Below are 25494 nucleotides of genomic sequence, written 5' to 3'. Positions count from 1 at the left end.
CATAGGGATTACGTATGTACAGTAAGTAGAACTTGGCAGTCTTTGTGACTGTCTACATCGACCTACTAACCTGGATTTAGTGCTGGGGTGTATTGCCAAACAATCCAGCATCTGTTTTCAGACAATTCACCCATGCAAGAGTTAGATCAGCACTGACCTAAAGTGCAAAGTGACCTGTGCTTTTCATGCACATGGTGTCTAATATACAGTCTAAATACCCAGGATAATGCGCAGTGCTGACAACACAAACCGCAGCAAAGTGAGGTCTTGCATGTGGTGTCATACAGCCACCATCTGAGCTACTTTGTAAAAACAAACAATGTTTTTGAGATCGATGTGGCATGTAAATGTAGCGGGTTAGCCACTTTACAAAATGAAAAACATGTAACTGGGCTATAAAATGAATGTTTAGTTTGTAAACCAGAACATTCCTCAACACCTGCTATACAAAGAAACCAGAAATACTAATGTTTTTACAAAAACGCAGAAAAACTACACATATTCCCAAGCTGTGTTTGCTCTTTGCTTGCCTAAATCAGTCGTAACACTGTTAAAAGAGCTGTTTGTACACCATAAACTACATGGTGAGGTAAAAACGATGAACAAAGCAGCCAGTTGTTTTTATCCAACTCTTGACAGATCTCTTTAAACTGTCAGCAAAGCCACAGGTTAAACCCAAAACGCGAGACACGAAATAATGCTTTACTTGCGGCTATATTATATAAATATTCGCGTAAACGGAGTGTCAAGTGTGTGTGTGTGTGTGTGTGTTTTGGAGCTTGAGGTGTGAGAATCTCACAGGCTAAGCTAGCTGTTAGCGCGTTAGCAGAACGACACTGAGCAAAACAACCCGAGATGAGGAGCGAGAAAAACTGAAAATTCATCGCCGACGCATCGATTACTGCAAACAAACACATACAGTTCATCAGAAGAGACATTTTACAGAGTCTTTATGGAACTGTCGCCTACCGCAGCGGTGTCCTTTGCGGAGAAATTGAGGAATTCGCTACACAGAGCGGACGGTGCATCACGATCGGTCTCGGCCGCCGCCATCTTTCCTTCAGTGTCCAGCAGCAGAGAGAGGGAAGCGGAAATCAGCCGCGCGGGCTGCTTCCGTCAAAGAGCTGGGAAACTTTTCAGCTGACTAATGGCAATGGAAAAGTATCCCTGCTGTTGCCCTGGTCACAAGCCACAATAATAGCCACTCCCTCTCAAAGTGTTTTAAAGAAATTACTCACGTAATAATGAAATTGTCCCTCTTAACCCTGTAGCGCCCTACATAGGCTGGATTTTAAGGTGTGAAGGCTTTGAAGCATTTTAAAGGGATACTTCACCCAAAAATGAAAATTGGGTCACCATTTACTCACCCTCAAGTAGATCCAACCCTGTATGAATGTCTTTGTTCTGCTGAACAGAAAGGAAGATATTCTGAAGAATGTGGGAAACAGAGCAGTTCTGGGGCACCATTGACTTCTATAGTATTTTTTCCTACTATGGAAGTCATTGGTGCCCCAAAACAGCCAGGTTACAAACTTTCTTCAGAATATCTTCCTTTCTGTTCAGCAGAACAAAGACAAACATACAGGTTTGGATCTACTATAGGGTGAGTAAATGATGACCCAATTTTCATTTTTGGGTGAAGTATCCCTTTAATGCAGCTATTTTTCATTCCACAATAGTTCTTAGTGATCTATCAATCTTGGCATGACATGCATTTTTTGAATCTGAACACAAATGAGATTTCAGAGCTTTATAGAAGGTGAAGAGTATTGGTCTGTAAACTGATAAATAATTAATAGCCTAATCTATCTGTAGTTATCCTACTATAGATGACTCACAACTAAGTAATGACTACTTTTTATTTTTCACAAAATATAAGTCAAACATTTGAAACCGTTGTTTTTGAATGAGGTCTCTTATAAGGCTGCTTTTTGAAATATTATTACTATTTCAAATAAGTATTTTGTATTTGAATGTGTTTTAAAATTTAATTTCTTACTGTGATGAAAAGCTGAATTTTCAGCATCATTACTCCAGTCTTCAGTGTCACATGATCCTTCAGAAATCACTCTAATATGCCGATTTGCTGCTCGAGAAACATTTCCAATTATAAATGAGTGAATACAAGAGACTTAAAGATCCTGTTTCACATTTTATAATGAAAATTTTAATAATTAAAATAAAGCCACTCTAATATACAAAGATGCAAATAGTGTTACAGTAACTTGGTGCAATGCATAACAATAAGTGTAGGTTGCAAAATTATGAAGTCCTTTCCAAGTCGTGGATTTGATTTCTGTACTTCATTCATTAGTTTCAGAGTTTTTACTGTCCACTGAGGGTTTCTTGTCATCATCAGTAGCTGCAGAAACACCATAGACAGTCATTTAATATCAATGGCAGTGTCAATAAACAAAAATTGAACTGAAAATAATTTACAATGAACCCATGTATGTTTGCACATGTTTTCACAGATGTTTATTATAAGTGTGCAGGGGACTCTTACATGTCTTGGACTGTATCAGATTGATCAGCAAACTGTGGAGTTCCTTCACTTCAGCCTTCAGCTCACTCAGGTCCTGACTGTGCTTTTGCTGGTCTTTCACAAGTCTGTGAAGAGTCTTGAGATGTTCTTGTTTCTCTGGAAGTGCAGCGCTTCTCCTTTTGTAAAAAGCAATTGTTAGGCAGGCTTGTCAAATTATACACTTGTCAAAATATACATGTTATAAATGGTAACAATCTAAGACCAAGATGTTTATCAACCAACCTTGTGGTATCTTCTTCTCCGGCACCTGCATAGGCCAAATGAGGTGAGAGTGTCTCTCTTTGGATGTTCAGATATTTATCTAAAGTATCCTGCAGAACATACAAACTATAAGTTATTCTGAGATTTAAAAAAAAAGACATGAAAAATACTACAACATGCAGTTGTTGTTAATGTAGACACCTTGATCTGTTCTGTGAGCTTCTTCATCTCCGCATGTTGTTCTGGGTTAGTGGGGACATCATCATCATAGGATTCTCCAAGCGGGGCACAATGCTGGTGGATGTAATCGTTGTCATAGCAACGTCTCAGACAAGGCATGGATTCCTCTATTTGCAGAATGATAGCAGCTTGTTGCATCACCGCATTGGCCAGTGCATTGTCATAGACCCTGTAAACGCAAACGTTTAACGAACGTCAGAGTTAAAGGAATAGTTCACACAAAAATGACAATTCTATACCCAGGTGGTTTCAGTACAATGAAAATTCACAGTGAACACATTTACAGTATCATGCCCAAAAGGATAAAAAGCACTATAAACGCCATGGGTGTAAATTGGACTACATTGAGGCGATAGCTCATCCAAACAGCTGACAATGGCTACAGTCCACTATGTCTTTACCAACATTCCTCAAAATATCTTCTTTTATGTTCAACAGAAGAAAGAAACTCATACAGGTTTGGAACAAGTTGAGGCATATTAAATGATGACAGAACTTTCATTTTTGGGTGAACTGGCCCTTTAAGGTGCAGTCACATTTACCATTTACCCCCCCAAACAGCAAACCATTGAAATTTCGAAACGTTTCGACGTAATGAAGCCTCGTTTACTGAAATCACGTGACTTTGGCAGTTTGATACGTGCTCCGAACCACTGTTTTGAAACAAACGATTCTCAAAAGTTTCAAAGCTTCATGAAGCAGTGCTTTGGAGGCGCCCATCACTAATGTACGATTTTCTGAGCACACATCGGAAGCACGCGCACAGAAAGTGGCTGTCACAGGGCATGTGAGTACTAAACTAAGTTCTCTTTCAAGTCTTATTGCACTTAAACTGTCAAATACACACAAGTTTATGGTAAAAACACGCTAGTTACAAAAAACAGTCAGTTATGTTTGTGAAGGTAAACAGCTGGGAAAGAAATCAAATGTTTATATTAAATCTGCGTGGCTGCAGTGTAATATACAGTAAATATATCAATAAATCCACTGCTTTCTTGTCTCCTCTGAGGCTGGGACTCTAGATAGTGTTCTGTGCTCATCAGTGCAGCCAAAGACAGAACAGTTAGCATGCTTTGCTCGAACTTTCGCCATGCCGTCAGAACTGGTGCACCGTTGTTGCTTGTAAAAACCACAATGTCAGCGCCGTGGGTGGAAGCGTGCATATTAAGGGCCAGTAATATTATAATAAGATCCCCTTGTTATGTAACTGAGGAAACAAAATCTGAGTGTCTCGCTTTTTCATAAGCTTGCCAAAGAAAATTTACTGGGTTGTTCTTTTTCACGTTTTCTGGGTTGGTAGATGCACCGGGGACCCGATTATGGCACTTAAACACGGAAAAAGTCAGATTTTCATGATATGTCATCTTTAACAGGTGAAATCCAAGCATTTTAATGGGAATCCACACAATCTGAAGTTTCGCATGAGGGCAAAAAAGTGCAGATTTCGCTCATGTTCAAGTTGGTCAGGCGAATTCTAGAGAGATGCTTGGTTTGGAAGTGATTTTTGCGTGAGCTGTGCTTTAAATATTGCCACGTTATTGACAAAATCTCACCAAAATATCACTAATGTAACCACACCTTTAGCCAGCGATGAAATATTTGCCGATACCTCAAACCATGCTGCAATACAATTATGATATGATTAGATTCAGGGGCCTGCAATCACTATATCAATATTACAATATTATTACAATATTACAACATATGCATTGCATTGATCGCCATCATTTCATTAGTCTTTTGATCGATGCATCAGTCCATATCCATTTATTGTTACACCCCTTATAAACCGTTTATATGAGTAATTAATACCTTTGGAAGGTGTCAGAAAGCAGAGCAATCAGTAAATTAACACAGAGAATAGCAGAGAGGGCCAGAAATGTTCCACAGAGCAGGTAGGCCATCACTGGATCCACATCCAGCATGGCATCAAACTCATACTCGTCCACCAGGGTGATACGGTACAGGCTGTACAGCAGCTCAGGAACCGTCTCCATACTTGGCACCTCAGCTAAACCTGAGAGCAGCAGACACAACGTTCATATCTCATGCATCTTTATATATACACTTACTGTACATACTATGAGTCTTTGTGACAGTACCTCCAAACATGATCCAGAAAGCACAGGCATATGGAATGAAGATCTCTATATAGAGAAAAAGGAAACGCAGCACGTCTCCTGCAATCTTCCCCAGCATGACAATGAAGGGCCCCATCACCCTAGAATAAAATCAGCCATTACCTTGAGTATAATCATGTGTCGTGTTTTTGGTTTTTTTGGATGTTGCTCTTTAAAATATCTTTGTGTTCTGCAGAATAAAGTAATTTATGCAGGTTTGGAACAACACAATTAGCACTTTTCTGTGAACTATTCCTTTCATTTTCACCATTTTTTGTTGAAACTGTGATACTTTTTTCAGAATCCTTCAATGAATAGAAAGTAAAAAAAACAGCATTTATTTTAAATTAATTTAATTTTGATCATTATTGCACATCCTTGCTGAATAAAGGTTTGAAATAATTAATTGTAAATCAATTTTTTTAATGGTAGTGTATACTAGTATTGTAGGTTTTTTTCCTTTAAATCAAAGTTTGCAATGTTGTGATTCATGTCAGAGCAGGAAGAAGTAGCCAAATTGTTGTTGGCTCTGCTTGATGAGTGAAATGATAACCCTGCATATGCTGAAATATTGTAGTAGCATCCAGAAGTGACTGAGCACAGGATGAGCAAACCCCCACGTCCTTATGTTTCTAGGATTACTGTAACACTGACCATATGTTCCCATGGTTACCTAGCCCACAAAGAAGAGGCCACCTGTGGCGTCTCAGTGAAACCTGAGATATGGAAGCAGTGTTATTTGGGCAACTGGACAGGTGGCAGCATTCGGCTGCAGGCGCTCTGTGTGTCACAGCAGTCAGGAGACCAAAAAGGTGTTGACATTATATCTGAGTATCTATGGTAACTGCCACTGACCAGGTGTTCCTAGAGCCAAGGTTCCCGACATTTTACCAAAAGTCATAAGCTTTATGACCCCTATTAAAAAACTGGTTATTTTACACACACATCCTAGAACATAATTCTAGAACAGTTGATCAGAATTTATGATTTTTGAAAATGAAATCTCAAGCAAACACATACACTTGCTTTATCCTGCTTTCGTGGACGTTATTATGAAGATTTCAAATTGCATGCATTCATCTTAATTTTCCGTTTTTCTTTTTGTAAGGTTACTTACAAAAAGATGCATTACCTAAAGGCTCGGACATGCTTCATCAGCCTTAACCACAGGAAAATAATGGACACTGCAAAGAGGCGAAGACTGTTCTGTCGAAGTGAGTCAGACACTAGGAATATATCTGCCAAGTGGATGCCCAGAACTGCCAGCAGCAGCGAATAGACCAGCCAATCAAAGATATTCCTGCAGCAGACATATCAGCAAGCTTAGTCATACAGATAAAGATTCATTATGCACACTCTTTCACATTCTACTGTATATTAGCTTGTTATGAATATATTACCAGGGGTCTTGAGAGTAGGTTCCTTTCAGGTTTCGAATATACTTTATTTGGCCTTCCAAGTAATTGCGTTCCTGTTTTATTAAAATAAATAAATTGTGAGTTGTGTCCTTACAACTGTGTATTTTATTCCTGTGTATTTACACTACAGGTCAAAAGTTTAGAATAATCAGGATTTGTTAATGTTTTTGAAAAAGTCTCTTATGCTCACCAAGGCTGCATTTATTTAATCAAGAATACAGTAAAATAGTAATATTGTGAAATACCGTTACGGTTTACAATAACGTTTTCTATTTGAATGTACTTTAATGTAATTTATTTCTGTGATGCAAAAAATTTTAGCATCATTACTTCAGTCTTCAGTGTCACATTATGATTTTTGACTCGATATGGCAAACATAAATTATGCATTTACAGTAAATGGAAGTCTAATGCCAAAGTAGTTCAGAAGGTTTGAAAGCATAACTATTCAACCACAGACAACCAGTGACAACCAAGTGTGTCAGTATAAACTATTTTGAGGGCTGACTGAAAATAATTTTCTCTGGTAATCAAGACAATGACACATTTCCTTTATATGCACTGCATTCTTTAGTATGATAAAACATCTTTTAAAGGAATAGTTCACCCAAAAAAGAAAATTCCATCATAAATTACTCTACGACTTTTGATCATCTTCAAAACACAAGTGAAGAAAATTTTTTGTCCCTCCATTAAAAGTCCTTTCCACAAAAGGTCATGAAAACATCATAAAAGTAATCCATGAATCAAGCAGTTTAATCCAAGTTTTCTGTGGAGACACAAATGCTTTATAGCCTATATATGATGAACAGATTTAATTTAATTTAATAGTGTGACTTCATTTTCATATACACACTGATTAACGCATATACATAGAGCACATCAAATATGGTAAACAAAAGCTTGGGTGAACTAACCCTTTAAAATACAAAAGTCAGAAACACTGGATCCATTTAAAAATCAATAGATTGTAAGTGCAGTCTATAAGCCTACTATCCTCCATCTTTTCATGAATAAGACCTAGTGTAAGTGAGTGTGAACGGGTTTGGTGTGTTACCTCAGGCCACATAGGGTGAGAGCAGCTCAAGTCCTCATTGATTTTCTGCACAGTCCAGCTCTGCCAGTGCTTCAGTTTCCTCTTAGATCTCACAATCTCCATCACTTCCCTGTACACCTCGGTCACGGTCAGAACTAGAGCCGAAACCACCAGCAACACACGCCACCAGTCCTACCAAGAGAAGTGTATGTAATGTAAACATATGTATGATTATAAGCAAAAAAAAATAATCTAGATTTGTTTGCATTGTGCATTCCCAATAATGTTAGAAAAAATAAGGGCGAGCCCTTCTGTATGTCCAGGATCGTCAACATGGGAAAGAAAACTGGGTCCCACTTTATATCAGGTAGCCTTAGTGGTTAGAGAGTCAAGTGAGTGTTCACTGCTGTGTGTGTGCACGTTGGATGGGATAAATGCAGAGCACAAATTCCGAGAATGGGTCACCATACATGTCACGTCACTTTCACTTTCATCTGCCGGAATGGCTTCCACTTATGAGAGTTAGATGAAGTGAGAAAGAAGTGTTTATTGAACAAATTAAATATGGATATTTTTCTTACAGAAATGCATGGATTCAGTACAGGAAGCCTTTATTCTCCCCCCGGAGCCGTGTGATGCACATTTTATTATGGATGCGCGCACTTTATTTCACGTCTTTTGGACTGTTGAACAGAAACACCCACCCACTGCAATGATAGAGCTTAGGACAATTTTTAATATAACTCTGACTGGATTCGTCTGAAAGATGAAAGTCATATACACCTAGGATGCCTCAAAGGCGAATAAAACACAGGCTAATTTGAATTTTTGGGTGAACTAACCCTTAGGCCACCTAATAAAAAGTGGGACCGAAAACTCTAAGTATCAAAAATTCTTATCTATTAAGACTATAGACTATAGTTAGTCTTACCTGAGGAAGATTGTACCGATCTCCATCTGGACGTACCGACACAGATATGGCTACTGTTGTCCAGGACACGATAAATAGGAAGTTGAGAAACAGAAGTATCCAGGCGCCCGATCTGTAGGGCAACATTTAATGTGATGTTAATCTCTACTGATGATTCTCCATGAATCAGTTTTGGACTTTGATGTTGGTTGGCTTACCTGCCATATAAGTTCCATTTGACAGTGATGAGTTTGAGCACTACAGGGTGCATGATGAGATCCAGTTTACCCTGATTGACAATAAACTCCAGCTGTGGACAGAGACAAATCTCATAATCTAATGCAGCAACACTGCACAGAAACGTAAGGGAAATATGCTTAAAGATGTGTACCGGTGATGATGGATCAGAACCTTTTGGGTTTGTCCTGTCAGCAGGTTTTGGCTCCATGAGATGAAGGTAGTAGAACTGCTGTCGGGCTATTTGGTCTTTCGTATGAAACTGATTCAATGCCAGATCAGCCTGTCAACACAAAGATGAGGATTATTAAAAAAAATCCACTGCATGTACACTAATGTTCAAAAAAAAATAAAATATTGAGATTATCACCTTTAAAGCCTGATGATAAATACCACAGATGAAGTGCCAATATAATAGTTTAGAATTTAAAAGCAAAAAAGTGAAGCTTTTTAAGCACTCACATGAGGTATATAAAATAAAATAATACAAATTCAGTTATGCAAATGTATATCAGTTATAAAAAATAAAAACTTTATTTATTCTTACATGATTTACACATTATTTTCACTAGTCTACATTACGTAACAGAACTGCAAACTCCAGATAAACCGTGCAAAGACAGAACAAAAAAACTAAACCTTTTTGCACTCGCAAGTCTAGAATTGCTTTGATATTTCCAAAAATTAAGTAGCAATACTTGTATTGTGGTTGTCTTGGATTAATGGGATTTGCTAGTAGGCATATTTTAAAGTCATGTTGGAAACATCTGCTCAATGAATACATGTTGGGCCATAAATGCTGCTGATTAACTTGTACTGAACCAATTACAATCCTTGAATCCTCACCACAGGGGTCATTTTAGTAATCATGGCAGTAATGCAGAGCTGTCCATCAGAGTCCTGCACCCCAGCATCTGCTCCAAACCCCAGCAGCAAACGCGCTGTCTCACTCCGATCTGTACATAACACCGAGAAGTCAAAACAGTAGTGACGACTTTGACAGCAGTCAAGTTGTCCACTGTTAGAGCTGGAGGACATGCACAGATCAGGGGCCGGTTGCATAAACCGTTTAGTCTTAAAAAGTTGGTCATAATTTTTTTTTCTTCAAAACTGGTTATAACTTTTTAAATTTCGATTATGAACAGGTAGATTGGTCTTATTCGTATTGGAAAAGTAACACTGATTAGCCCTTGGCAACTGCTAGTTGGTCAAACTAGTTCTTAAAGGAACACTCCACTTTTTTTGGAAATAGGCTCATTTTCCAACATCCCTAGAGTAATACAGATGTGTTTTACCGTTTTTGAATCAATTCAGCCGATCGCGGGGTCTGGCGGTCCCAAAATTAGCATAGCTTAGCATAAATCATTGAATCTGATTAGACCATTAGCATCTCATTATAAAATGACTAAAGAGTTTCGATATTTTTCCTATTTAAAACTTGACTCTTCTGTAGTTGCATCGTGTACTAAGACTGGCGGAAAATGAAAAGTTGTGATTTTCTAGGCTGATATGGCTAGGAACTATGCTCTCATTCCGGCGTAATAATCAAGGAATTTTGCTGCCGTACCATGGGTGCAGCAGGCGCAATGATATTACGCAGCGCCTGAAAGAAGTCCCCATCTAGGTAACTTCCAAAGTGACCGGCACTATGTTTGTGTAGTTGCTGAGTTACAGCCTGTGAGTTTAGTGGCTGGATTTACCTGTGTGCGATTAGCCATGGTTATGTGCGTTGTAAAGGGCTGTAATAGTAAGTCGAAGGTGTATTCCACCGTCATGTTTCATAGAATTCCAACGAAAAACAAGTGTTACGTACCCCGTTTTAAAGTGCTCATAGGGAAGGGGTTAAGCAACATAACAAGGACACGTGAGACCACAGATATCGATCAAACTTTTTATTAACAGATCTAGACGGCTCACGTGCCACTTTCGGCAACAATTAACGTGCATTAAATCATTAATTCAAATAAACACAACACGAAACAACCATAGCAAAAACAAACCAATTAACAGCTCAACCAGAAAACACAAACAACAAACACACCGCTCATCCGAGGCTGACTTGCATTAAGACGGGCACGAAGCTCGCTGGAGACAGCGCTTCGTAAAAGGTGGCTGATCCGCGGGAACAAAGAGCTTCCAAACGAGTGCGAGTCTTGCTCTCAACCAAGCCAGGAAATCACTGTCCTGGCCATGCGCTGGAAACAGGGAGACGCCAACACAATCTCGATTCCCCCTCATATCCAATTCAGCGCTCACTAAACAGGCCACAGGTGTAACAGGGCGGAGCTCAACCTCGAGATGACAGAAAATAACCAGATTTATACAAAGGAAAACACAAAAATAAGGACAAAGTAACTTTGACCGTAACACCTCCCCCCTAAAGACAGAAGCAGTTTTTGTTATTTTCCCCTTCAACCTTTTAAAAAGTTTGAGAAACTGGTTCTGAGAAAAACAAAATTAACACCGTGATAAAGCATCCGCCACCACATTTTCAGATCCCTTTTTGTGCCGAATTTCTAAATTGTATGGCTGCACCATTAGTGCCCATCGCATCAAGCGTTGGTTGTGATTGTACATTTTGCCCAAAAAAACTAACGGGTTATGGTCAGTATAGACCGTAACAGGAAACATACTGCCCCCTACATACACATCAAAGTGCCTTAATGCCAATAAAAGTGATAAAGTTTCTTTCTCAATGGTCGAATAGTTTAACTGAGAACGGTTAAACTTAGCAGAGAAATAGGAAACTGGATGGAGTAACCCGTCAGCACCCTCCTGTAGAAGGACAGCTCCCCCTCCAACGGCACTAGCGTCAACCTCCAAGTGAAACGCACGGGACACCTCTGGAGCAGAGAGAACAGGAGCACTACAGAGAAGAGATTTGGCAGAAAAAAATGCCTGGTGACAGTCATTAGTCCAATTAAAATCAACTTTCGGACTACACAGTCTTGTCAATGGTGCAACGACACTGGAGAAATTTTTGCAAAAACAACGGTAGTATCCCACCATACCAAGGAACCTACGTAGCTCTCGCCTCGTTGTAGGGATTGGATATTCGAGTACAGCGGCGATCTTTCCGTCCAACAGTCTTACTTGGCCGTTCCCCACCTGTTTCCCCAGGTAAGTAACCGAAGCTTTAGCAAATTCGCACTTTTTAAGATTTAATGTAAGGGACGCAGCGGATAAACGACGGAACACTTCATATAAAGACAGCAAATGCTCATCCCAAGTGGACGAAAAGATGACTACATCATCTAAATAAATGTTACAATTCGGAACATCACCTAGAACTAAAGACATCAAGCGCTGAAATGTCGCGGGTGCGTTCCGTAAACCGAATGCCATACACGTATATTGAAGAAATGAATCTGGTGTAACAAACGCGGATATCTCCGACGCACGCTCGGTTAACGGCACTTGCCAATAGCCTTTTAAAAGGTCCAATTTCGTAATATACTTTGCGGTACCAAGACTATCAATACAATCGTCGATACGCGGCAGAGGGAAAGCATCTGGTACGGTGACGGAATTAACCTTTCTGAAATCAGTGCAGAAACGAAAAGACCCATCGGCCTTTGGCACTAAAACGCAGGGGGAACTCCAAGCACTACTGCTGGGAACCGCAAAACCATTTTCCAGAAGATACGTCACTTCATGCTTCATTGCTTCCCTTTTATTTACTGGACAACGGTAGGCATGTTGTTTAATAGGCAATGTGCTACCGACATTAATATCATGCGTGATAACAGAAGTACCGGAAGGAACGTCGTTGAACAGGTTAGGAAAACTCTTCAACAATTTCTGTATGTCCTGCTGCTGTTCAGTGGACAAATAAGAAAGTTGTGAGGAGAGTGTTAATAAAGCCTCAGAGTTTTTCAAACAACCGCCACTTAAGATTTCCATCGACACATTTAATCCATCATCGATGTCCTGCATAGGCAAAAGATGAGTAAGCAATGAAACGTGCTCTCTTGCTTCAATTGCTGAGTCACATATGGAAACATTAGTAGTCTCCCCCTCATCCATAACATCACGAGATGCATACCGTTTTAGCATGTTTATGTGACATAAGCGAGTTTTTCTTCGCCGTTCTGGAGTATGGATTATATAACCAGTCTCACCTACTTTACTTTGAATCACGTAGGGACCGGAAAATCGCGCAGTGAATGCAGACCCAGGAGCAGGAATTAATACCAGAACTTTCTCTCCTGGCAGAAAGTTACGCCCAACTGCTTTCTGATCATAACAACGTTTCATTTTCGTTTGAGAAAGAGAAAGAGCTTCTTTAGCAAAAGTGCAAGCTTTACGCAACCGTTCGCGAATACGAGAGACTAGATCAATTACATTAGTCTTCTTGGAAAGGCTTGTACAAAGAAGTTCTTCTTTTAACATTTTCAAAGGACCCCGAACATTATGGCCAAAGACCAATTCTGAAGGGCTAAACCCCAGCGAGTCCTGTCGTGCCTCACGCACAGCAAATAACACAAAAGGAACCCCATCGTCCCATTCGTTCTCGGTCTCGATGCAGTATTTACGGAGTACAGATTTCAAAGTTTGATGCCAGCGTTCCAGTGCCCCTTGGGATTCTGGATGATGTGCACTGGACACAACGTGAGAAACTCCTAGCGCTTTTAAAGAACTGCGAAATACTCGAGACATAAAATTTGAACCCCGATCTGTTTGAACAGTTCTTGGTAATCCAAAGGTTGTGAAGAATTTCGTGAGAGCTTTCGTGACAGACTTAGCAGTTATATTCCTTAAAGGAATCGCTTCTGGAAAACGAGTGGACACACACATAATCGTCAACAAATATTGACACCCAGACTTAGCACGAGGGAGTGGTCCTACGCAATCCACCAAAACACGTTCAAAGGGTTCTCCCACAGCAGGTATCGGACAGAGAGGGGCAGGTGGCACCACCTGATTTGGCTTTCCTCCCATCTGACAGACGTGACAGGTCTTACAATACTTGGCAACATCGGTTCTTAACCCTGGCCAAAAGAAGTGCTGGAGCACCCGATTATAGGTTTTATTAATCCCCAGGTGTCCAGACCAAGGATGATCATGAGCCAAGTTTAATACAGACTGTCGGAATTTTGAAGGAACCACAATTTGATGTACCACATCCCACTCATCTGCCTGCTCGGGGCTCAAGGTTCTACCCCATTTGCGCATTAACATGGAGTCTTGCCAATAAAAATTGTAATTACGCGGCGTCAGTGAACTTTTTTCAGCACTCACACGATATTTCTCCAAAGTCGGGTCATTTTTCTGCGCATCAATCAAGGCTTTGCGTGAGATTGACATGTTAGTGACAAGATTAAAATTAACAGAAGGATGAGGATTCGATGTAGCCGCATCCACAGATTCTGGAAAAGATTCATTTTCTAAAATATCTGAAAAAATGGAATCGTTAAGACAATGTTCTTGGGAATCACGTTTTGCTCGAGCTCGGGTTGTAACGGCACTACTTGAGAACACATCTGGCAAAGTTTCAACAAGTGCATCAGGCTGCATTTCAGCAACAGGAAGGTTCGTCACTTGTACAGCAGGCAAGACTTTACCGCCGGCAATATCATTCCCCATGATGAAATCTACTCCCTTCACAGGTAAAGATGGACGAACTGCAACCTCAAAACATCCAGATACCAATTCGGAAGTTACCCATACCCGATGAAGAGGAACGGTTATGTACCCCATTTCAATACCCTGCACAATAGTGCTGGTTTCGCACGCAGAGTCCCCACAAAAATCCAAAGTGCTCGCTAAAATAAAAGACTGCGAGCCTCCAGTGTCACGTAAAATTCGAACAGGTTTTCTACCATTATTTCCATTAGTCAATGAAACACATCCATTGAACACAAAAGGCTGAAAACACGAATCAGGTGCAGAGAGAGTAAAAGGCGAAGGTAATGTTTGTACTAAAACGGAACCTCGAGCCTGAACAGACAATGATTCTTGTCGCTCTTGTTTTCGTTTCAGACAACGACATTCTGCCACCACATGCCCAATTTTATGACAATAGGAACACTCCTTACGCGATTTTAGAGTGGAAGGAACCCATTTGGTTTTACAATCGGAGAAACTCTCATTGTCTAACGGTACATTGTCACTCACACGCTTAAACACAGTCTTGTGCAACAACATATACTCATCTGCTAACACAGCAGCTTGTTGCACCATATTGACTTTTTGTTCGTTTAGGTACAACGCAGTACGTTCAGTGACACAGTTTTTAAATTCTTCAATCAACATAAGCTCTCTCAATGAATTAAAGTCCGTAACCTTACACGCTTTTATCCAGCGATCAAACAATATGCCCTTCTCACGAGCAAACTCGACGTAGGTTTGAGATACTAACTTCTTCGTGTTACGAAAACGTTGCCGGTAATGCTCAGGAACTAATTCATACGCCCGTAAAATGGCAATTTTCACTGCCTCATATTGAACGCTCTCTTCCAGCGAAAGAGACGCACATACTTCTTGTGCCTTACCTGTCAGTTTACATTGCAACATTAAAGCCCAAACCTCATTTGGCCACTTCAAAGCGCTCGCAATACGTTCAAAAGCTTGAAAATACGCTTCAATTTCTTTTTCATGGAAAACTGGAACAAGAGCGATATTTTTGGCCACATCAAAATGAGTTAACGGCACCACTACAGACTCGGTCTCATTACCAGCCGACACAGAATTACTAGAAACAATAGTCGAATTTGACGGTGCAGCAGCGGTCTCGGAGCCACCATTCAAATTAACAGAGGTTTTAGAAATCAATTGTTCAGGTGGATCACGAGCAGTTTGTAACTCCAACTGCCTCAATCGCACTTTTGTTTCAGCATCAATTCGGTATTTTTCGATCTGGTGTTTCAACTCGTCTTGTCTTGCTTGAGCACGGTCTTGAGTCTCTAATTGTAACCGAGCTAACCGGAGCTTTAAACGCCAATCGGTACGGAGCTCAGGCGATGCCTCCGAAGAAAGTGAAACAGGCTCAAACTTAGGCATAGAAAAAGGTGGACCTACCTCCCCACCAGGGACAGTAACTGGAGTAACTTGATCACCGACAGATCCTCGTGAAGGTGAACTTCCCGCAAAGTCAACAGCTAGTTCAGCTGCCGGCGTAGAAACAGCATCCATAGCAGAAAATACTCCTTTATCAATCAAAGCAGACATTAAACAAACCTTTATCTCGGCTTTACGTTGTGTTTTAGAAATCGAAATTTCATAGTGTTGAGCAATCAGAACTAAATCATTTTTCCGACATACCTCTAACCCCTCAACACTAGGTTGATCTATAAACTGATTTAAATCAAATGTTGCCATAATAAAACAAAACAAGGAGTAAATAAAAAACGAAAAAGATCCACACACACTCCGGTCCTACCTACCTACCCAGAAAACTAACTACATCTAGCTAGTCTTCAGAGGGTACCGATTGAGAGATTACTCTCTCCCCCGGAATACCTCCAAACACAACAAACTAAAATAATAAACGAAAACAATAAACAGCAAACCGTAGTCAGAGCTGGCGCTAAGCACAGCCCTGCCGGCTTACTCTAACTAACCGGAGAATGCGTTGGCCATCCCAAATTTGCTTACAACGTAACAAATAAATTACAACGAATTCTCGGGAAACAACAATAACTAAACATTACAATAAAGTTATTGTAATCCCAGACGAGCCCCCATTTATGTTACGTACCCCGTTTTAAAGTGCTCATAGGGAAGGGGTTAAGCAACATAACAAGGACACGTGAGACCACAGATATCGATCAAACTTTTTATTAACAGATCTAGACGGCTCACGTGCCACTTTCGGCAACAATTAACGTGCATTAAATCATTAATTCAAATAAACACAACACGAAACAACCATAGCAAAAACAAACCAATTAACAGCTCAACCAGAAAACACAAACAACAAACACACCGCTCATCCGAGGCTGACTTGCATTAAGACGGGCACGAAGCTCGCTGGAGACAGCGCTTCGTAAAAGGTGGCTGATCCGCGGGAACAAAGAGCTTCCAAACGAGTGCGAGTCTTGCTCTCAACCAAGCCAGGAAATCACTGTCCTGGCCATGCGCTGGAAACAGGGAGACGCCAACACAATCTCGATTCCCCCTCATATCCAATTCAGCGCTCACTAAACAGGCCACAGGTGTAACAGGGCGGAGCTCAACCTCGAGATGACAGAAAATAACCAGATTTATACAAAGGAAAACACAAAAATAAGGACAAAGTAACTTTGACCGTAACACAAGCAACAAAAGAATCAATGGCTAGCTGCTCTGAACATAGATTTGAAAACACCGGTAGAATCAATCAAGAAATAGCGTGTTTGCTCCGATCATTTTGGACCAGATGACTATTTGGAAAACATGGAAAGTGTTACCCATACTATGGTACGGCATCTAAAGAATACGGCTATCCCAACAATCTTCAGAGTACAGACAGGACCAAGTGGATCATCACCCATGGCTGTAAGTGTAACATTATTATCACTTTTGACCACATTGAAAAAGCACTGCTGTTGTCATTAGCTGCCTGTGTAATGCTATCAGATAGGGCTGTGCAATTAATCGAATTCGATTAATTGCACAGCCCTACTATCAGATTTGCTCGACCATTTGTCTTATACAGTATATATTAGTTCTGTTGTACAGTTCTAGAGAGGTAGTGCATAGTTTGATTAAAAGAAACGTGTGTAATTGTCAGTATTGCTTATCGGAATTTTCTGTGGTACAAAATACAGCCCTATCACCAAAACTGATCCGATTTTTTTTTTCAGAGTAACAAATTAGCACTGCTCAAGACTGTAGGCCTACTATGCTATATTGATTTACTGTAGAAGGGGGGAGTGGCATTTGAATCATTGAAAGTGCTCTGTCCGTGGTTTCACAATCAGCTTTACAAGCAGCCTTTTGCCAAAATGTATGTAAAAGTTCGTCTTCTGTGTATTCAGGTTCAAACAGATATGGTTCAGGTTCTGTACCAAATGAAATGTTTTCTAAATCGTCTCTTACTAATGTCTCCATGGTTGCAAGGCAAGCTCCCTGTGCAAACAGGTGGTCACGTTATACTATTAGCAGGCGCTGCGTAATATCATTGCGCCTGCTGCACCCATGGTACGGCAGCAAAATTCCTTGATTATTACGCCGGAATGACAGTATAGTTCCTAGACATATCAGCCTAGAAAATCACAACTTTGCATTTTCCGCCAGTCTTAGTACACGATGCAACTACAGAAGAGTCGAGTTTTAAATAGAAAAAATATCGAAACTCTTTAGTCATTTTATAATGAGATGCTAATGGTCTAATCGGATTCAATGATTTATGCTAAGCTATGCTAATTTTGGGACCGCCAGACCCCGCGATCGGCTGAATGGATTCAAAAACGGTAAAACACATCTGTATTACTCTAGGGATGTTGGAAAATGAGCCTATTTCCAAAAAAAGTGGAGTGTTCCTTTAAGACACAGTCTTAACATGCTGGCTAAGTTTATGCAACTGGCCCTAGGTCTGACTTTACAGAGTTATAAAAGCCTTACCGAAGTTAGCAGCCAGCTGGAGAGGCGTTCTCTCTTTATAGTCTCGTACAGCGATGTCCGCCCCGTTCTGCAGTAACATCCTCACTGCCCAGACAGCATCATTCTTTGCAGCAAAGTGCAGCGGGGTCTGCTTGTCTTTATAAGTGCGAGCTTCAATGTCAGCTGTCATTAAAATAAACATCAGAGAATTTAGAGTTCTTTTTAGCACTTTTAGAGTTCATCCCACTCATTGATGTGAGCATAAGTATTGGGACAGTTGAACATAAGGCAGATATAAAAGATTAAAAGCTATTATTTAGTTGCAGATCCCTTGCACACAATCACAGCAGTGAGTCTGTGACCCATAGACATCACCAGACTCTTGGTCTCATCCTTTGAAATACTTTTCTCAGCCTTTAATGCAGCCAATTCCAATTGTTGCTTGTTTTGGGGAGTTTCTGCCTTTACTCTCCTCTTCAGCTGGTGAAATTCATGTTCAATCAGATTTAAATCTGGAGATTGACTTGGGCAATCTAAGACTTTCCATTTCTTTGCCCTTATAAATTCCTTGACTGAACTGGCAGGGTGTTTTGGGTCATTGTCCTGATGCAATATGAAGCACTTCCCAATGAATCTGGTGGCATTTTCTTGAATGTTGGTAGGCAAGCCAAATTCATTCTGCTACTGTCATCATACATTAAGTCATCAGTAAAGTTGAGAGGGCCTGTTCCAGAGACAGTCATGCATGCCCATGCCATGACACCACCTCTACCATGCTTTACAGATGAGGCTGTATGCTTGGGATCATTTGCAGTTCCCTTTTTTTTTTCTCCACATTTTTGCTTTCCCATCACTTAGATAAAGGTTCATCTTTGTCTCATCGGTCCATAAACACAGTTCCAAAACTCTTCTGGCTCACCTTTGTGCTTTTTTGCAAACTCTAATCTTGCCTTTCTATGTTTGGTGCTGGTCAGAGGTTTGCATCTTGCTGTGTAGCATCTGTAATTCTGTGTCAAAGTCTCCTGAGGACAGTAGATTGTCAGAGCATCACCCCAGCTTTCTGGAAGTTGTTGGTGATTTTACAGACACGTCTTTTAGGGTTCATTTTCACAGCTTTTATGATTTGTCTGTCATCAACTACTGCTGTTTTCTCAGCCGACCAGGTAGTTGTTGGTTTGCTGGTGTCGCTGGTGGTTTCCAAACTCTTGATTTCTCCATGCCCTTTGTTTTTGCTATAGCTCTAATTGACTTCCTCTTTTAGCATCCAAATTGCTTGCTTTTCTCTGAAAGTCAGATCCCTCATCTTCATTCTGGTTTGTGTGTCATCATCGAATGCAAGATTCAGAATGCAGAAGTAATGGATATAACTGATACGACACATTCCCTGCTTTTAATATCTGAAGAATTAATGCAACAGGACACAAGATCACTTAGAAAGACCTGTGAGGCAACTGTGCCAATACTTATGCTCACATCAGATAGAGGGATGAAACTCTAAAAGTGCTGAACTTCTTAGCTGGTAAAACATCTATGAGTTGAATCACCCAATAATAAAATGTGACATTCTGTAGTTTTGTCTCATATTCATCTTTTAATCATATTTGTAAATGTCTTGACTCCACAGCCAACAGAGCAATTTTGTCTTTACTGTTCCAATACTTTTGGAGGGCACTACTCTTAGAAGTCACATTTATTTTGATCAAAAACACAGTAAAAACAGTCATATTGTGAAATATTATGATGCATTATTACTATTTAAATAACTTTTTTGTATTTTAATAGATTTTGAAATTTTATTCATTCCTGTGATGGCAAAACTGAATTTTCAGCACCATTAGAAATCATTCTAATATGCTGACTTCCTGCTCAAGAGATATTTATTGCTATTATCAATGATGAAAAAAGTTGTGCTGCTTAATATTTTTGAGAAAACCCTTATACATTTTTTAGGGTTCTATGATTAATAGAAAGTTCAAAAGCACAGCATTAATTTAAACTTATTTGACTCATTTGAATGTAAAAGTTTACTGTCACTTTTGATCAGTTGAATGCTGTCTTGCTGAATGAAGATATTCACGTCTTTCAAAAAAACAGACTTGTGAATGGAATATATTGATTGTCTTTCTTCTGTGATATTGTTTGAATTGCAACTCACTGAATAACATTTCCTTTCAACATTCTCTGTGTTATGGCCAATTGAATTCAAAATGACACTCATGAATGTACAGTACTCTCAGAAAAAGCATGCAAAAGTTGTCACTGGGGTGGTACCTTTTCAAAAGGTATACTTTAGTACCTTATTTAGGCCTAAAGATGCATATTAGTGCCTTAAAGGTACATATTATTACCTTTTGAAAAGGTACTGCCTTAGTGACAGCTTTTGTACTCTTTATTTCTGAGATTGTACAGACAGTTCAGAATTTTTCTGAACACTGATAAACACACACAAACGCACCTCCTCTTTCTAACAGGAACTGCAGCATCTCCTCATAATCCAGAGCTGCGGCTACATGAAGAGGCGTCACTCCAAAAGCATCGGCCCTCTGAAAATCTCCCCCTCTTTCCAGGAAAAAATGCATCACGTCCACATTCCATACCCGAGATATCTACCAATAAACACAAACATCTGTGAATGATTTACAATGTCACCTATATTCTCAATATGTCAATGTAAGCATCAGCTGAACATTTAAATCCCGGAATGACATTTTATGGCATATGTGTCTTACATAAGAAGTCAAACATTAACCTCATGCAGGGCCGTTTGCCCATATTTATCTGCTGAGTTTGGGTCAGCTCCATTCGTGAGGACATCATTCAGAAACTGCAGGTCCACCTGAAAGAAGAAAAAATCAATATCATTGTGTGACACTGACAAATACAACATCATGTTCTCCCAAAGTTCACCAAAGTGGAGCCACATCATGTTTCACACGTTACCTCATCTGTGTCTTTATTGCTGGCCGCCAGGGCTCGAAAGTGATCCAGAAGCCTTTTATTCAGCTGGATCTTCTTCCTCTTCTGTCCATCTACAGTGTCTTCATCCGTTGCAAGACCCTTGTATTTTCTGCCTACATATTCCTCTACAAAGACAACGGTTTAGCGTTAGGATTGATATTACACTCACAACAAGTATATAATAACTTCAGTTCAGTCAGGACCACTCTGTTCGAGTCAGAATATTCTGGAGGTCCTGAACTTTATATTTGGCGGCAGGCTTCACTCTGATGGGTTCAGTTCTGAGCCATCCACAGGCAAAACTCACTGAGGTTTGAACCCCCCTGAAGCCTAAGCAATTGTCAGATATTTTACATGCAACAGTTGTATATTCCAAGTTGAGTAATATGTGACCCTGGACAACAAAACCAGTCTTAAGTCGCTGGGGTATATTTGAAGCAATAGCCAAAAAACATTGTATGTGTCAAAATTATCGTTTTTTCTTTTATGCCAAAAATCATTAGAATATTATGTAAAGATAATAATGCAAACTGGTGTTCGTTATGTTATTTTAATTTATTATTGTAATTATGAACACACCGGTTTGTAGTGCAAATAGTTTTCCCATTTACCGTGCTTTGTTATTCTTATAGTTATTTACCAATCGTGGCTAATGAATGAGTCTTGCACATTCACAGGAAAATACCTTACATCCGTGTTGCAAAATAAGGTGGATAAGCTGGTCCTGCAGCGCTATCAGTGTTCCTCTGAAACCCTCCACCTCCACCAGCTCCACCTGTCTAGATCTGCGACAGAATGTTATGTATGCCTATTCAAACAGCAGCAGTGTGTTGTTGTTGTTTTGTTTTTTTTCTTAATGCAGTACAGTATTCTGGTGAGGAACGGTATTTTGTTTCTGTGTGTGTATGTAAATAATCTGAGAAATGACAATAAAGTGAACCTGTGAATTGTATCAGCGTGTCTGTGTATTTATTGGTCAGTAGAAAGTTCATACTTTCTCTGGTACATATCTTTCAGTAAATGGTATATTATTTCAAATTAGGCTTACCGAAGTATTGCCCTCTGATACCATCTGTGTTCGTGTATCAATACAATACCTTTTACTAAGGGTAATCAAATAGTAGGCTATTTTATCAAAACCATCTTTTACAAAGCAGGTAAAGAGTTTATTGCCATGGCATTTTGAAGGGCACGTAACATACATTTATTTTAAATACCTGTGGGTTTCTTCCTGACAGGCTTGCGGGCAGCATGTTTCCAGCGGCCTCTTGCATAGGATGCCAGGTAAGCGACTGACCGCCCCACATCTTTAACTGATGCCACAGACACTGGAGAAGCAATGACTGGCTGCACTGACTACAGCATACATACAAAAGACATACATACAAAAGTGTAAAAGCATCATCAAATGACACAATAGTTCAAAATGTCAGATATGTACCAAAAAAAAAAAAAAAACATTTCTGTATTTTTAAAGGCAAAATACTGTATATATATAAAATAATAAAAAGGTAACTTATTAACAGTAAGTGGTTAATAGTTTTTGGAAGTAAAAAAAAAAAAAAAAAAAATCTTGTAATCATTTTGTAAATTACAATGAAAAACCATAAATTGACATTTCCAGAATTCCCTGTGTGACAGCTCACATTGATGATTTTTTTTTTATGTAATAATTTTTTTATATTTATTTATTGTTATCAGTAACATTAGGGTTTTATATTACATCTTAAGTTGTTAAATTAATGTCCATTATTTTTGTGTCAGTTACCAATATATCAGTATTTACAGTGCCTAGCAAAAGTATTCATATTGCTTCATTTTTTTCACGTTTTATGTTGCTGCCTTATGTTAAACTGCTTTAAATTACTTTTTTTTCCACATCAATCTACACTCCATACACTATAATGGTAAAGAAAAAAAAAGATTCCATTGCATAAGTACTCATACCCTTATCTGGGACAGTTGGAATTTAGCTCAGGAGCATTCATATTGCTTGTAGGTGTTACTAGACTTTGAGTGAGTGGTCCAACAGCTGATAATGCATATCAGAGCATAAACCAAGCCCTGGAGTCAAAAGAACAGTCTGTAGAGCTCAGAAACAGGTTTGCGTCAAGCCACACATCTGGGGAAGAGTTCAGAAAAAAATTCTGCTTCATTGAAGGGTCACAGAAGCATGTAGTCTCTGTTACCCTTAATTGAAGAAGTTTGGAACAACCAGGATTCTTCTTAGAGCTGGCCTCCTAGCCAAACTGAGCAATTGATGGAGAAGGGCTTTGGTTAGAGGGGTGACCAAGAACCTGATGGTCACTCTAGTTGAGCTCCATCATCGTATATGCAGACAGGAGAAATCTACAGAAGGGCAAACACCCCTGCAACACTCCACCGATCTGAGCTTTATGGCAGTGTGACAAGACTCAATCCTCTCTTCAGTGTAGACACATGAAAACACCCTTATAATTTGCAAAAAAGCACCTAAAGGACCCTCAGACTGTGAGAAACAAGATTCTCTGGTCTGATGAACCTCAATTCCAACCATCATGTTTGAAGGAAAGCAGGCACTGCTCATCACATGCAGAGTACCATCCCAAAAGTAAAGTGTGCTGATAGCAGCCTCATGCTGTGGGGCTGTATTTCAGCGGCAGGGACTGAGGGACTCGTCAGAGTAGAAGAAAAGCTCAATGCACCAAAATATAGAGATAGCCTTAATGAAAACCCAGTATTCAGAACCTCAGACGGGCAGAAGGTTTATCTTCCAACAGGACAATGGACCTAAACACACAGCAAGAATGGCTTATAGACAACTCTGTGAATGTCCTTGAGTGGCCAGCCAGAGCCTGAGCTTGAACCCAATCAAATATTTCTGGAGAAACCTGAAAATGTGCGTCTGCCCCTATCTAACCTAACAGAGCTTGAGAGGTGAAAAGGTGATAATTGCCAAATGCTGATGAGCAAAGCATGTCGCATTAAACAAAAAAGAATTGAGGCTGCTTCAGCTAAATATTTAGTTAAGGGTATGAATACTTATGCAATGTACTTAATTAATTTAATTAGTAATTTCAGGTTTTTTATTTGTAATTAATTTACAAAGTTGTGACAATTCTGTTTTTGCTTTGTCAATATGGCGTATGGAGTGTAGACTGATGTAGAAAAAAAATAAAGCAGTTAACATAAGGCAGCAACATAAAACGTGACAAAAAAAGAAGGGATATGAATACTTTCGCAAGGCACGTTAGCTTTGATTCTACATGTGGCTCTCTCCTTACCACCAGGCACCAGTGTTTTTATTTTTTTGTATTTTTTTATTAAAATGTTTTTTAAATATTTATTAATTTTATTACAATAGTTATTGTTATATGAACATTATATCAATTCATGAAATGTATGAACAATCAATAAAGAACTGTCAGGCACAGTTATTGGTGTTTTATTATAAATTTTACAGATTCTTTTTTCCAACACTGAACAGTTCAGGAAAAAAAATATAGCAGATTCAAGGAAAGACAGACAGCTGTTTCCTCACCTGACTAGAGACTCCATCAGTCAGTTCAAGCTCAAGGTTATCAGACCTGGCAGGTCCAACTCCACCGAATCTCTTCATTCTTCTGTGGTATTCAGCTGAGAGCACTTGAAGATCTCCTCTTCCTTCTTAAGATGCTAGAAGAGTGAACTTACAGCCCAAAACATAAACTAAGCAGAAGTGCAATGGAGCCAGTAGAGTAGAAAATCAGCAGCTTCACATCAGTATAGCCTGCATATAGAGCTCTTAACATCTTTAATAACGGGCTGTGTTTGTCGTCAGATGATTTGTTTCTCAGTTACTCTTTAAGCACATGTGTGTTAGACATCCAGTTACACCCTCCCTGTAATAAATCAAAATGAACTAACATGTATCTCATAATGTTTAACTAGGTCACAGGGCAACAGCAGATGATTATGTTTAGGGTCCGTTTATGGCACCCGTGCTGAGTCTCCTGTTTTAACAGATAATGACCATCAAGGGCCATCAAATCATCATATAAACCAGAAAACGCACAGAGAGGCTTGTGTGGACTTGGTCTGAAACAAAGCGAACTGTCCTCAAAAGCAGCATCATAACGAGAATCACCAGTGACAGATTTATTATGCTCTACATTACCTGCATGTTGCTATCAACACAGATGAATATTGGGTAAACAGTCTATTTAAGTATCTTAAACTAGTTATTATCACTTCTTTTAGCCTTGGACTGGATTTGAAGGCCTTGGTGTTCATTTTCTCGGGACACTTCATAATCCAGCCCTGGTGATACTGATGAGCAGGCAACA

The 25494-nt window shown here is 39.6% G+C and overlaps 2 protein-coding genes across 3 annotated transcripts in view; both read right to left on the bottom strand.

Moving 5' to 3' along the window:
- Positions 1-1186, bottom strand: part of ubr2 (ubiquitin protein ligase E3 component n-recognin 2) — a 29167-nt gene extending 27981 nt beyond the window's left edge. The window contains exon 1 of one of the 2 annotated variants that reach the window (XM_079440668.1): positions 970-1186. In XM_079440668.1, coding sequence (XP_079296794.1) covers positions 970-1053 — 84 coding nt within the window. In that variant the 5' untranslated portion in view covers positions 1054-1186. The remainder of the gene's footprint in view (positions 1-969) is intronic. The other variant, XM_079440669.1, reaches the window with a different exon arrangement.
- A 1117-nt stretch (positions 1187-2303) lies between these two features.
- On the bottom strand, positions 2304-24788 carry LOC306883848 (uncharacterized protein; the record flags this gene model as incomplete). The annotated part of the gene is made up of 19 exons (XM_079439337.1): positions 2304-2362; positions 2507-2661; positions 2768-2856; positions 2948-3155; positions 4799-5003; positions 5089-5207; positions 6239-6406; positions 6507-6577; positions 7582-7752; positions 8492-8603; positions 8689-8780; positions 8862-8990; positions 9554-9663; positions 18254-18415; positions 20688-20838; positions 20982-21068; positions 21173-21315; positions 22408-22546; positions 24711-24788. The coding sequence occupies 19 exons, from the start codon at positions 24786-24788 to the stop codon at positions 2304-2306; spliced, it is 2448 nt and encodes an 815-aa protein (XP_079295463.1).
- Between the last annotated feature and the right edge of the window lie 706 nt (positions 24789-25494).

The sequence above is a fragment of the Barbus barbus genome, assembly GCF_936440315.1.
Source record: "Barbus barbus genome assembly, chromosome: 18".
NCBI classification, from domain to species: Eukaryota; Metazoa; Chordata; class Actinopteri; order Cypriniformes; family Cyprinidae; genus Barbus; species Barbus barbus.
This window is presented reverse-complemented; position numbering and strand designations above follow the sequence as displayed.